The 14,702-nt window shown below is 41.7% G+C and overlaps 1 protein-coding gene across 5 annotated transcripts in view; it reads left to right on the top strand.

Moving 5' to 3' along the window:
- The window catches only part of plekhh2 (pleckstrin homology domain containing, family H (with MyTH4 domain) member 2), a 273,542-nt gene extending 259,078 nt beyond the window's left edge, over positions 1-14,464 (top strand). For all 5 annotated transcript variants that reach the window (XM_085428930.1, XM_085428931.1, XM_085428928.1 and 2 more), the window contains 19 exons: positions 1,530-1,666; positions 2,010-2,123; positions 2,306-2,392; positions 2,503-2,661; positions 2,768-2,848; positions 2,966-3,145; positions 3,414-3,522; positions 4,343-4,455; positions 4,578-4,757; positions 5,307-5,404; positions 5,752-5,929; positions 8,400-8,555; positions 8,643-8,740; positions 9,257-9,398; positions 9,673-9,809; positions 10,098-10,227; positions 10,534-10,620; positions 10,932-11,081; positions 12,771-14,464. In XM_085428930.1, the coding sequence (XP_085285056.1) occupies positions 1,530-1,666; positions 2,010-2,123; positions 2,306-2,392; positions 2,503-2,661; positions 2,768-2,848; positions 2,966-3,145; positions 3,414-3,522; positions 4,343-4,455; positions 4,578-4,757; positions 5,307-5,404; positions 5,752-5,929; positions 8,400-8,555; positions 8,643-8,740; positions 9,257-9,398; positions 9,673-9,809; positions 10,098-10,227; positions 10,534-10,620; positions 10,932-11,081; positions 12,771-12,956 (2,522 nt within the window). In that variant the 3' untranslated portion in view covers positions 12,957-14,464. The remainder of the gene's footprint in view (positions 1-1,529; positions 1,667-2,009; positions 2,124-2,305; positions 2,393-2,502; positions 2,662-2,767; positions 2,849-2,965; positions 3,146-3,413; positions 3,523-4,342; positions 4,456-4,577; positions 4,758-5,306; positions 5,405-5,751; positions 5,930-8,399; positions 8,556-8,642; positions 8,741-9,256; positions 9,399-9,672; positions 9,810-10,097; positions 10,228-10,533; positions 10,621-10,931; positions 11,082-12,770) is intronic.
- Positions 14,465-14,702: the final 238 nt, after the last annotated feature.

The raw sequence follows: 14,702 nt of genomic DNA, 5'->3' as shown, positions 1-14,702 counted from the left end.
CTTAATCGACGTAATCGACTGTAATTTAATGCAAGTGTAAAAAAAAAAAATGCACAGAAATCAATAATTTTTCTACAGTAATTAAATAGATTCAATATCTTTATTCAACAGAATTGCAGACTGCACAGATGGTACCTTCCCAAAGGAAAAAGTACTATAGCTTACCAGGGTATATATTAGACAATAATGGACTTCTATACATACCAGCTGTCAGCTACGTGGAAAAAGATCCTGGTGTAGAAAGTAATATTAAATACATTCTAACAACAGCTTATCAAGCTTAAACGTGCTGCTGTTGTTTATCCGCTGGTTTCCTCTTTCTGGCGCAAAGTGGGCGATAAACAAACAAGAGAGACTGACTCGCGACAGAAAAGCCAATCAGCTGATCATTGATCAGTTTCACAATTGAAGTAGCAACAGGAGAGGGAGGGAGAGAGAAGAAGAGGCAGTCGCTCCCAGCTTTCACTGGGAATGCTTTACAAACATTCAGAGATGATCTTACACACTTGCTTTACTTCCCTGGGATAGCTCTCTCAGAGATTAAATGCCGGTTTGGAAGCAGGTAGCGAGGCTCCAAAAGCTCAACCAGACTGCCAACAGGTCTCGCACGCCACAGCCGCTCTATCATGAGACGCATACTCCTCCGACGTGCTACGGTTATGAGCTGGGTTATGCTATATCGCAAGTTTTGTGAGGTGCTTTTGTGATATTGAATGGATCGGATTATATTTTTTATTTCTCTCCGATATCCAATCCAGTAATTTAGGTCAGCATTGGACCGATACGTAATTTTGGATCGGTCCAACTCTAAACCATACACTGTGTAAGAGCATCACACAGATCTATATTAGTACCATACTCTGTATCTCATTGTACAACTGTATAGTAACAATAAAGGCATTCTATTCTATTCTATTCTATTCTACTAATTAAAATACTTAAATTTCACTCACCAAATTAGACAGGCTATGAGTCCAACTGACCACTTAAGGTCAGCTGCCATTTTTTGAATTGTTAGTACACTTGTCAGGTTCAGTCGTTAAGAGAAACATAATAGTTTTTAAACCCAGATAATTATGTTATCCTGTTAAATTGGTACCATCTGTTATAACGTTACAGACAGGCAGGACTAATAACATTTGCTGCACACTAATGCTGCAGTTTTATTATTAGCCATAGCTCCTAGCTACTAACTCATTTATAACTAAATAGCTAATGTGGCTATCGTTGACACAGTCAGTGGTTCTGCATGTTTAATTTGACACAACCCTCCCGGAGAGCACTAGCTTGTGAACCACAGGCTAAATTTGTAGCTATTGGCTAACTGCTTATAGCTAAATAGTTTTTAGTATCAGTTAGTATTTGAGAATTGATTTTAAGACTGATATCTGTGGGGATGGACTCATTTTTGGAGCTAGTCTCATGTGGCTATCACAGGACCTGGAGATTTAAGAAGCTTTTTTGTTTAATTCTTCACCTCCAAAGACTGACTTTCTCTGTTTTTCATGTGTGAACTTACTGTCCTCAAGCTGTGTCCGTGGCGTCGATGACATCAGAGTGTGACTATGCCATCCCTCCTGATGCTTACTCCACTGACACGGAGTGCTTGGAACCTGAGCAGAAACTGCCCAAAACCTGCTGTTCACCCAGTGACAACGGCAAGAGTGTTAGTGACAGCTCAACACTTTGGTCCACTGTTGTTAGTTTCCATGCTTTAAACAATGCTGACTGGTTAAGTTACATCATTTGAAGCTAATTTTAATAAGCAAACTACAACTGAAGTCTTTGAGGTAACTCTAAGATTAGAAATTGATGCGACCGCATTACTGAAGTACCTCTACCTTCAAAAGCTATTTGAGTAGTGACTTTGTTTTTTCTGCTCACAGCATGATGACATCATGTTTTTGAACCTAAGGCTCATTAGCCAACATTTAGTTAATTTCTCAGGTCTGTTTCATTAGCGGTTCTCTTTGGTGCTGCATAAAACTGAACAGTGTCACAACCTTTAGGAGCCAATGGAGAAGTCAGGCTATTTGCTGAAAATGGTCAAAACCTGGAAGAAGACCTGGAAGAGACGCTGGTTTGTCCTCAAAGATGGAGAGCTGCTCTACTATAAGTCACCGGTATGTTGGTTTCAACAACAAAAGCTACTTTTGGCTTCTCCGCATGGAGAATGGAAACGGGCGGTCTTCCTGTCCCAATCACTTCATCTACTTTTTCTGGATTTGAAACGTTTTTGTTTTTTCCTTTGTTGAGACTCGTGGCCAACAGGTTAACAAGATTAGGATTTCTGATTCTTCCACAGAGCGATGTGATCAGGAAACCTCAGGGTCAGATCAAGGTCAGCGCCACCAGCAGCATCGCCCGTGGCGAGGGCAAGCAGATTCTCCAGGTATTCAGTCTTCGATGAACGGCCACAATCATCTAACATTTCTAGATCTTTTAAATCCTTTCCTTCACATTTTCACGTCCACCTGGGCTTTTATTTATCCTTGTGTGTAGATAGTAACAGGAAAGCGCGTTTACTACCTGAAGGCGGACTCTCCTAACCTGCTCGAGGAGTGGCTTCGGGTCCTGCAGAGCGTGCTGAGGCTGAAAGCCGCCAGTCCTCTCTTCACTCAGCCGGATATTCGCCCTGGCATGAAGGGACTACTCATCAAGGTCCCTGCATCAAAGTTTAATCATTTTCTAATAGCACAGAGAAAATGGAACAATATTTCACAAAATTCTGTGTTTTACGCTCCGATTTGTACTTCCTCTGCTGCAGGTGAAACACGGCTACTCTAAGCGGGTTTGGTGTGCTCTGATCGGCAAAACGTTGTACTACTTTCGCAGCCAAGAGGACAAGGTGTGCATCTGTAGAAATACATCTGTAGCCTTTGTCAGGAGCAGGTGATCAATTCAAAACTGACCTGAGCTGTTACTTGTGACTGAACGTGGAGCGCACGTCTGCTTTTGTTTCCAGTTCCCGCTGGGTCAGATTAAGCTGTGGGAGGCTCGGGTGGAGGAGGTGGACAGGTCAAGAGATTCAGATGACGACCTAAAGGCATGCGGGCGAGGCCTACAGCCGGCACCCTTCACCGTTGCCATCCACCCACAGGAGCAAGGACCCACTTACTTGCTTATTGAATCCTGCCATGAAAAGGTCAGCGCGGGACTGAAAGGTTGAACTTTTCTGTTCTGTAAGGCAGGCAGACCCGTGTATCTTCTGACCATGGCGTTTAAGCTCATGTGTACAGTCATTTTTCTGTACTGCAACAAATCTGCTCTGAGACTGAGAGCAGCTCCATGAGAGGGGCTTCCTGTATTTTACTTGAAGCTAAAAACCAATCCAGTCAATTTTAAACTACAAACTGATGATTATGCATAATTATGTTTCCTGTTGTGATTTTGTCTCTGGGATCATTGTGTAGGAGTCGTGGCTGTACCATCTGTCTGTGGCAGCAGGCACTACGGTGGGCAAAGTTGGCACTGAATTCGAACAACTGGTGGGAAAACTCTTCCAGCTGGATGGAGATCCAAGTGAGTACAAACGATTTTGTCTTGTGTTGTGTTTTATAGTTTTGTTTTACTTGATGCAGATTTTTTCATACTTTCTCTCATCCACAGATAATTTTATTGCGACTTAAAATGTCTTATGTCACAGTGTTTTACTGACCACAAACTGTGTCCTGCACACGTTTTACTGCATGTGAACATATTATTTTATTGGGCATCTATTTGGTCGTCAAAATGGTGCACGTACAGTTACCTCTAGGGACATTAAATAGCCCTGCAGTGTACACTGAGGGTACGTTTTATTTGTAGGGACAGAAATTAACTGTAGCTCGGGAATTTCTTAAGTAGAAGCAAAGATTGTTTTTCTTTCAACAGTGTTTTATTTTTCAAAGTCATTCAGTAACAGCTCGACAACTACAGCCTCACTTTGGAGTCTGCAGTTAGAGAGACTTATGTGAAATACAGTAGGATTTGTTGTCCTCTGCACAGAGTTGTAGTTGAATTTAAGCACAGTGAGCATTTTTTTTGTCAAGAGACTATAATTAGACAGAAAACAAAGCAAAAATTCTTAAAATATTTATTTTTGTGCTTAGTTTTTGCTCGTTTTTGTTTTTCTTATTAATGCAGGGACGTTATTTGTCAGGTCACGTTTACAGCAGTGCAGTAATAAAGCTCAATAATAAAAATGCATGCACCACTGTCTGTTATTGGAGGTTGTTTTGACAAATTTGACTCAGCTTAGTTCAGTTTTGGAAGTACACAACATTGTTTCTTTCATTTTTATTTTAGTTGCTATTCCTTCCGTCTTTTACTCTTATGACCCACTCTCCTACCTACCTTTCAGACTCTCAGATTTGGAGACATCCCATGTTGTGTTTCAGCAAAGAAGCCTTGTCATTTCCTCTCACCACCCTGCCCTCACAAGCTCTGCAGACAGAGGCAGTGAAACTCTTCAAGGTACCACAAACCTCCACGTGTTCGAATAAAAAATGTAGTCACTGAATGTTTCTTCTATCAAATAACTAATTATATCAAAAATATTTTCTCTCTTTTAAACTCTCTCCATCACCGCCTCTCAGACTTGTCAGCTCTTCATTAACGTGGCCATCGATGCTCCGGCCATCGACTACCACGTCTCCCTGGCCCAGAGTGCCCTGCAGGTGTGCCTGGCCCACCCCGAGCTTCAGAATGAGTTTTTCTGCCAACTCATCAAGCAGACCCGCAAGAGGCAGCCACACGGCCATCCGGGACCCCTGCAGGTTTGCGTTCTCACCACACAGTGGCAGCAGCAGTATGCATTGTTAAGTGGAAAGGCTGGCAAAAAAGGCGTGGTATCATCAGGGTTCACTGACCTAACAAATATCAAAACTGCCTAGAAAGGAGATCTTTTAGTATCTATTACTATACGGGTCAATTTTAGAAAAGTGCCGACATAAGAGAGGCAAGAAGAGTCTTGCCTCTCTTATGTCGGCATGAAAACCTGTCACTCTGTGGTAATCTTCCATAGCCAGTAACCAGAAATACTGTCAGAGGGCAGAAAGAACAGAAGATTCCAGCGTGTGCTGATGTCTCATTCAGCTAAAAACCAAAACACTGTGTCACAGCACGATCATCCCTGTACATGAATGAACTCAGTGTAGCTGATTAACAGGAACCAGTATGGCCACTTGTTTTATGCTTTATACGAAACAAGGAAACAGTGCAGTCTTAAGTCTGTCAGCTGTGGTCGTGCATAGAAATTCACCGAGTCATGCATGTGACAGTTTGTTAAAGATGTGGTGACTGAGTGTTTGCACGTCGCTCTCCAGGGCTGGCAGTTTCTAGCCTTGTGTGTGGGACTGTTTCTGCCACAGCACCTTTTCCTCTGGCTGCTCCAGATCCACCTCAAAAGACATGCAGATGCCAGGTGAGAAAACACAGGGGCCCTGAAAACTGACACAACGAAACAAAGCACAAAATACAGCCAGTGTACTGTGTATGTACCATCTGGATAGATATGCTCTTTGCACTCGAGCACTTCTTTACCTCCTTCCCAGGAATACTGTATAATAAATCAGCTTGAATACAGTTATAATATTTTGGGATTGAAAGACCGAGTTATTTCATAAGCACATATTTATTCTCTTTCTCTTTTATTTTACTGATGGCTGTTTTCATTTCCTTTGCTTTGAGATCTGAGTTGCTTTCAGGGAATTTTGGCTATAAAAATGTTCACGTATCTGTAACTAAAGAGTGGCTACATTTTGTCCTCAGGACAGAGGTGGGTAAGTATACCATCTACTGCCAGCGCTCCATGGAGCGGACACAGCAGAAGGGCGAGAGACAGGCCAGGCCTTCCCGTATGGAGATTCTTTCGATTCTTCTGAGGAATCCCTATCATCACTCCCTGCCCTTCAGTGTGCCCGTGCACTTCCTCAACAATACATACCAGGTATAATAGTCACTCACTACACAGAAAAAACAATGATCAACGGCTGCCTGCCTCCAGTCCTAACAGTTTAATGATGTATGTGGCAGTTTGAGCACCGCTATTTTTCAACTGACAGTAAAACAATACCATATACACCATTTTAAATCACATGCTGTGAGTCATGTGACCCAGTTAAACGGATTTACAGTTGTGCAGGATTATGGTATATGTTTGAAAGCCATTCGACCTTTGCCTCGGCTCTTTAATAAACCGTAACAGAGTCACTTCTGTAATGTTTTCTTGCACTAGATGATAGCCCAACCCCACTGACAGATACTCTGCTGAGGGGTGTTTATACAAGGATCCACTGCTTTTCTACCTTTAACCTCATAAAATCATGCTACTGAGTATCACTTTTCCAGAACTATGTTCTTTATGGTTGGTTAGTGTCCAATGTGAGACTTTCCCTGTTCACTTTTCCTTTTTTTGCTTTTCTATAAAGAGCTATGTACACATTAAGGCATTTAGGTCATATTCTACACAGACCTGTGTACATCTAAATCCTCAAATATCCACTTTATTGCGGTTACAAGAAGTGCCGAATTGTCCAAAATGTCAAGTTTTTTGTGATGCAATAAACAGGAACCAGTGCCCTAAATGTTAAACCGGAGCCATACATGAACTGTGGCTCTGTTTGTGGTTGTTGTTGTTGTTGATATCGGCTTGTTTTTTGTGCTGATTTGCATGTTTTTCCTAGCTTAAACGATGGTTGAGTGAAACTAACTCATCCACGCTTGATTCTTGCTAACTAACTATGAGATATGAGAAATATGAGAAAAATGCCAAATATTATGCCTTTTTGTCATCAAAGTCACACAGAGATGTTTATCTGTTCACTTTGTCCCTCCGGGCACCATCGTCGCTCTCTTCGCTTCACTGCTCCACCCAGTATCAAGCTAACCTTGCATCTCTCCCCTGGGTGTGTGTGTTTCCCTTTGCTACCTGCTTCCTGGCTGTCCCCGCCTATACATACTGGAAGTGATGAGATCATTACCTTTACATGTATTAACAGTTCAGGACTCAAAAACAAACAAAGCTATGAAACCTGTTTTGTGTCTGTTTGTAATCGATGTCAAGCTTATTGTGTGAGAGAATAAAGTAAAGGCAAAACATAAATACCCTGTATTATATAAAGTTGGTTTCAAGATATTTTTAATTTTAATTACATTTTAAGATTTTTTAATTTGACAGCTTTGATAATTATTTGTTATCGTTATGACCCCGCTGCTCCCTTCATTTTGAGGTTAACCATGGAGTATCCACCCTAACGTCCAGAGCTTCACGATCCTCTCAGAATGAAACAGAGCAGCTTTCTTTAACCCTAAACTTTTAGCGCCTCATTTTATTTATTCGCAATGATCACCCCTTCCAAAAAAAGGCAAATTCTGCCGTATCTGCTGTGGATATCTTATTTGTATTACCCCAGAGTAAAAATTTGCATTTCTTGCTACTAGTTTGTTTAAACATGTTTAACTACTCCATGTCCATGTTGATTGCTGTGTTATATGGACTATGAAAACTTTTCTGCCCAAAATGCTGGCTCATTTAATTCCATACATTTTTATTGCATAAGTACAATGTTACATTTAAAGGGATCTGATCAAATGAAATTAACTTGGTTGGTATAAATTCAGTTTATACCAAGGACATTTTTTAAAAGTCTTTTAATAAATAAACATTTGATCTTATCTGTTTATTGAGGGTGAAAAATCTCTTTTTGAGTGTAACCTATAATTATTGCTGGCGAGACTATGTAAATATATATTCCAGAACTTTCCAAGCCAGCATATAAAATCTATGTTAGATTATACTTTTGTGTGCTTTGTTATGTGCCTGTATTAGTAAAGGAAAGCTTGCACTGAAGTCATGCTGCACGTGATTAGTGCAACTTTGACGTTACTGACGTTGATGTTGGATATTTCATTATTCATTGAATAACCAGGCAAATATAAATTATTCATGATATTCATCCATAATATGTAATGTATAATGTTAACAGAACAGAAGATCAAAGACCAATTGTCTTGTGTTTTTCTGTCTGTGAAGTTTATTTCTGTATCGGCACTAATAACGCGGCACAGTCAATCATCAGCGGGAAGAGAAAAATCTGTTCAAACCGTCGCTGTGACAGGAAGTAGATGCATTTTCACACATGCGCACAACAATTCATCTTTCCATATCAGCCAGTCATAACACCTGTTAAACATTAACAGGTTACCTGAGTCAGTGTCGATATATCACAGTTTCTGTAAACAGCATTTAAAGTTTAACACCATGCAGATGTTTTGGGTCAGAAATCTTGTTCTTTTGAGCTGAAGCTTGACCCGGATTTATTTTGAAAACTCTGAAGAATCATTGCACACTCAGATTAGATTATTGCGTCTTCCACTTATGCATTTAATTCCTTGTTCACCTACACCTTGTACTGTAGGTGGTGAGCTTTGACGCCTCAACAACGGTGGACGAGTTCCAGTGTCGTCTCAACCAGGACACCGGCATGAGGAAAACGGGACTTTCTGGCTTCAGCTTGTACACCGATGACCCCACTGGACGGTCGCTGGAACACTGTCTGCAAGGAGGCCTGAAGGTGCGCCTTTTAGTCATGCGGTGATTACTTTAGGAAGATTGAAAAATCTGCGTTTTCCCACACAAAGGTGTCTCGTCTCATGTGCAGATTTGTGACATTATCTCCAAATGGGAGCAGGCTTCCAAGGAGCATCACACCGGCAAGTCGGAAAACACCAGGACTGTCCGCCTCACCTACAAGAACAGGTAGCGTCCAAACATCAGGTTCAACAGTTCAGTGTTGAAGTAATGCTCATTGGGATAAAAGAGTTTGTTAGCTATTCTGCTTATTGAGGGTCACTAAAGGTTACAGCTGGGTGAGACACACCATGGATGCCAAGTGGTCACACGTTGCATAAAAGCTTTTGTAAAGCTTGAGTCTGTGTCCTGTGTAGCAAGTTTGAGAAAAAAGGACGAATGCAAAACAAAACATTGAAATAAAATATGCTGCATTGATTTCAACCCCTTTTATTTCAGTCTGTCTGTTGCAGTTCAGTCTTAAATAATTAGAATTCTTGATTATATTTGATGGCATCGCTCTTCACTGTAAATTAAACTAGATGGCGGATCAGAGGCAGACTGCATATGAAGATCAGGATTTGTTGTCACCACACAAAGAGACTGGAGTTACTGCCTGGATTACATGTTTCTCTCAGGAGGATTTATCGCCCGGTCGCTTTGTCCTCATATCAGTTCTCTTTAACTTTTCCTCTCCATCTTCAGACTTTACTTCTCTCTCCAAGTGAGGGGGGAGTCAGAGAGGGAGAGGTTACTGCTGGCATATCAGACCAATGAAGCCATCGTAGCCGGACACTTTCCTGTCAACAAGGAGCTGGCTCTGGAAATGGCCGCACTGCTCGCACAGGTCTGATATCAAGTGATTTTTCTTTTAACTCACTTCTTGCGTTTCATATCTCTTTCACAGCGTGTGTAATGTGGCCTGGCTTTATGCAGTGGTTCATGTGTAACTCAGGCCCTGGTCTAAAAACAGTGATATCTGCCACATTTTTCGGCATTTTTTAATGTAATTTATAGCTGAATAATGCCACATATGTCGTATCCACTCCTGGATTAAAGTGAGACACAGAGCGTGAAGAATTTCTGAATACTTACTGCTTGCACTGCGTGTTTGTGTACAGGTGGAATTTGGAGATTTTGAGCGTCCCTTCTCCACCTCTGGATCGGCCCAGACTAAGTCTAATCAGAACCTGAAGCAGGTGTTGGACAGATTCTACCCCAAACATTACCGCAGGAGCACATCTGAGGAGCAGCTCAGGTACCAGACACAAAACACACCCTGAGAAACAGTGGCTTTAAATCTGAACTCACGTCCTACTTTGTAGTGCATGCACATTATCTGTTTATGCTTTTATAGTCTTTTATTACACCTATAACATCAAGGTTTCCACCCCAGAAAGCAGCTTTGTGACTGCTTGTGTTTTATTTTTCTTTCATCATACAGTACCTGTCTTTGTGTTCTCAAGTCTTTAATGGTCAAAAAGAGACTTACAAAACTGTAAATGCTTTAAAAGCAAACTCTATTTTGTCCTCGGCTTTCCCTCAGACAACTGCTACAGCGTCTCTCTGCCCGCTGGGCTTCACTCAGGGGTCGAAGTTCACCAGAGTGCGTCAGGATCTACCTGACCGTAGCCAGGAAGTGGCCGTTCTTTGGTGCCCGACTGTTTGAAGCAGAGGTGAGCATGTGTGAGCAGTAATCTGTTTGTAAATAAAGTTTATCTTATCATCTCAGATACTGAATATATGTTACAAATTACAAAGAAGTAGCATGAATGGAGGCCAACATTTAAACTAAATAAACTGTCAGTGTGCTTCAAAGAAAAGAAAAGAAAAAAGTAGGGGACAAAAACTTGAAATAGGTTTCTTTGCATTGTTTCCCACTACAGTGTCAACAGTATCTGACAGAGTGAGTGCTGCAGTTTTTCGACACATCGTGAAAACATGCTCGTAACTAACCTCACCCTCTGTTCTCTCTGCTTTAGTCCATCACGCCCTCTCCGGACCCTGGTGTTCGTGTTTGGCTGGCTGTACATGAAGATGGTGTCAGCGTTCTGGAGCACAACTCCATCGTGAGCAGCTTTGTGCAACACAGTCTCAGAAACCTGCATAGGAAAGATTTCTCTGCTTTGCTGCCGTGATTTCAGATTAACAGTTACTTAGTCGTCATGTGTTTCTTCAAACTCCAGAAGTAAACATTTGCATACGGTGTAAAATCACTTTTAAGTATCATAATGTAAAGCACAGAGCGTTACATCGTTTTTGATGTCATTGTTGTTTCTTTAATCTTAAAACTGAGGCCCAGAATTCAGTTTTTACATTTCACATCCTATTTTTTAATCGAATTCTGTTACTACAATTTATTTATGTGTCTGGTACTCAGAAACTGCTGGTGTGCTACTCCTACAAGAACCTGATGACATTTGGAGGCTGCAAGCAGGACTTTATGCTGGTGATGGGTCAGAACGTCGGCACTAACGCCAGCAAAGACAAACCTACAGAGAAACATCTGTTTGCTATGGACCCCTCCAAGGTCAGTGAGAGGGCCAGAGGGCGACAGTCCAGGCGGCCAAGCAGAGTTTGTATTCTTAAAATGGATGGCACATTTGTTGTCGTAGTAAAAGTTAAAACTGTGTCACACTGCTGCCTTTCATTCCACTCATTCTATCTGAGTATGTGTCAGTACATGTTGCAAAACAACAGGACAAGTTAGACAATTAACTCCTGCCTGACTCTTGGTTACGTGTAATGAGTGGAGTCGACCAAAGTGAAACAGAACGTAACAGATTTCTCTGGGAAATTAAAGGCACGACACAAAGAAATAACAGAGACATTATGTAAAAGATGTTCGTCTAATTCTTTGTGAATCCTTCAGGTGAGTGTTTTTGGTGTTAGCTATGTTGTTAATCACAAAATGTGTGAGTTTAGTGTTTTTTTTAAGAATGCCTGTTTTAGTTTTTAACATCCATCCATTTCTTGCACTTAGCCAAAGGTTGTGGGGAGGGTGTCATGGGAAGAGAGGCAGGGCACACCCTGGATAGGTCTATACTATTGCAGGCCTAACACAGAGTGAGACAGACAACCGTGCGTGCTCACATCCACACCAACACCCAATTTAGAATCATCAGTTAACACTACATTCATGTCTGTGGTCATTTGTGGGAGGACGCTGGGGCGATCGTGGCTCAAGAGTTGGGAGTTCGCCTTGTAATTGGAAGGTTGCCGGTTCAAGCCCCGGCTTGGACAGTCTCGGTCGTTGTGTCCTTGGGCAAGACACTTCACCCGTTGCCTACTGGTGGTGGTCAGAGGGCCCAGTGGCGCCAGTGTCCGGCAGCCTCGCCTCTGTCAGTGCGCCCCAGGGTGGCTGTGGCTACTGTGTGTGTGAATGGGTGGATAACTGGATATGTAAAGCGCTTTGGGGTCCTTAGGGACTAGTAAAGCGCTATATAAATACAGGCCATTTACCTGTAGAGGCAGAACACGCAGGCTCCACACAGCCTGCCGGTGGATTTGAACCCAGGGTCTTTTTACTGTAAACCAACAGTGCTAACCACTGTTCCTCTATTCTCCAGTTCTCTATAGAAAAAGGGAAGAAAACAAACTGTTGAACTTCACAGAAAATCACAGCAGAACAAATACTGCATGATTCAAACAAGTTCATCTGTTTTACCTTCTTTTAAAGCTAAAGCTGTGTCTTATCCATTGAGTAACATTTGGTCTTTTTAATTTAAAACAATGCTACTGTCTTTTTGACATTAAAAAAAACAGAGGTTCGTTCATGTCTATACTACATTCTTTGGATACAGACAAAATAAAAATGTCTTGGGTAAATGTTTCATGAATGTCACTTTGGTGCTGGAGTTAGCTTCATGTTTGAATCTTTTACGCTGACAATTTGGCTCAAATCCTTTAGCCGCTGTGCATTTCTTACCACGTTATAAACAAATGCAAACTTGGCACTAGATAATGTATTTATAGAGAAGACCTGAAACCCACACCTAGGGCTACAAACAAACTTACTTCATCTATCTGAGGTCACAGATCAGGGTTGTTTTCCTTCCAGTCGACTTCTCTCTGCAAACAGAGGACTTTCCCTCCTGCAGATCCTGCAGATTCTGCACTGGCTTCACTTATTAGATGCAAAGACCATGTCCATCTTTTATATATAGTCTATGAGATGTACAAAAACTGGAATGCATCTCTGTTTTTGTTTTGTCCACAGATCAGGGAGATCACGCTCCTTATTTTCAGTTACATCAACAGCGCACATCAGCAGAAGGCCGCCGCCCACCACCTCTCTGCTCCGGCCCTGATGGTGGCCCAGCCCGTAAGCCTGAAGAGCAAAGAGTTGAGGAGCAAATCCCCACCAGCTCTGGGACGCCCCAGCAAGGCCCCCACTCTGCTGTGATGGCGCAAAGACTTACACCCTGGTCTTAATTTACATTAGAAATGTAGGATCTTTAGCTGCATGGTTTCATCTGCGCACTTAAGCCCAGCTAAATTCTAATAAGTGGAACGGTTACCCCTTCGTGACGAGCCGGGCGCTAACAAAAACGTATCTGTTGAGTGCAGTTTAATATCGCAGACCAGCTGAGGTAGCAGCAATTTGCAGGTATCACCATGTAGCGCCTTGGTACCTTCCTCAGAGAACACTTGATGAGATCTGTGGCTCAAACTGGAGCTAAAGGCTTTATACAAAGGTACAATGGGGCCAAGAAGCACTAAGAGGCTTTGCTTAACATTTTTTGTGTCCCTAATGATTGTGTTGCTTTCATTTTGTCACTCCAAGGAGAAAAATCAACAGTATTTATTGACAGACTGAGCAAATGTTCTGAAACGTCTCTATCAATCAGTGTTACCTGGTACATTTCTGTGTGCATTCAGTTAATTTTTGTATTCCTGTCTTTAGAACGTAATGCACAGTGCAGAGGAGGTAATGATCACTTGTTATTAAAAAAAAATCCTTTAAAGAGGGCGCCTGTTGTTTCCTGCCTTCCTGTAGGGCAGAGTGGCCCCAGCAGGAAGTGAAACTCTTAGTGTTAAAGTGATGCATAATGATGAAAGCGAGAGGCAATAACAGGTAACCAGATGGAAGTGGAGCACAGCTGTTTAAAATGTGTATAAACCACCTCATCTGGGGCTGTGTGCTCCTTTTTGCAGTAGATGTGAGGAAAAGAACTGTGGACTTGGTGGGTTGTGTTGTTGTAAAGGAACCAGATTGTCCTCTTTGTGCTCCTGGTTACTGAACAGCCAGGAGAGTGGTAAAACTTTAATCATGTACAAATACATAAGGCCTTTCTGGTGAGGTCAGTGGATTGAATCAGCAGGAGGTTTCGACTCAGAATGTTACTTGACAGCTTTCGTGGAAGTATGGAAAAGTGTGCTGTTTCTTTATGACACACATTCCTCTATACTGAGTCCGTTGCACAGTTCGGTGGCCATCTGCTACAACTGCCCCACTTTAGGTATTAACATATAAAATCTTAGGTATTATTTTAAAAAAAAAACTCCTTGTTTAGCTGTTATGAAGTCAAAATTTGGCATTTTAACACTTTTGTATCCAGCCTCAAGTGGCCATGTGAGGAACTGCACTTTCCATTGGCTTCATTTTATTCTGCCCAGAAGGTTCCAGTCCAGTCTAATCATTCATCATAAACTTTCCACCTCCACACACACACACACACACACACACACACAGAAAAATCCTCGGTTCATGTCAGGGACAATATTGAAGGTAAATGAAAACTGTGCTGTGAGCAGGTCAAACTGGAAGACAGTGATGAAACACCACTGCCCATTTTTCCAGTAAACAATATGGTGAGTAAACATTCACAACGGAGCCTTGATGGCTGTCAAGTCTGAATGAGAAAGCAGTTTTAATTGAAAATGTGTGGATAATAAAAAAAATCACACACACTAATGGCTAAGGGGTCTTTTTTTAAGGAAAATTCAGCAGTGTGAACTCAGCTCTAAGAAATGTGTATTTCTTAAAAAGTATGTAAAAAGAAGGTGAGAAGATGTAGGAAATGTGTTTTTAGCATGTTGTTGAAAACATCCGTTGGTCACTGAACAGAAATTCCAGAGAACTGTAACGTTTTTCTTTGTTTGCTGGTGTGACAGAACACGAAACCGAATCTGATATAAACCTGAAGAC

This window comes from Rhamphochromis longiceps, linkage group LG13 (assembly GCF_057381845.1).
Source record: "Rhamphochromis longiceps isolate RC_006_pf linkage group LG13, R_longiceps_female_GT1.1, whole genome shotgun sequence".
In the NCBI taxonomy this organism is placed as follows: Eukaryota; Metazoa; Chordata; class Actinopteri; order Cichliformes; family Cichlidae; genus Rhamphochromis; species Rhamphochromis longiceps.
This window is presented reverse-complemented; position numbering and strand designations above follow the sequence as displayed.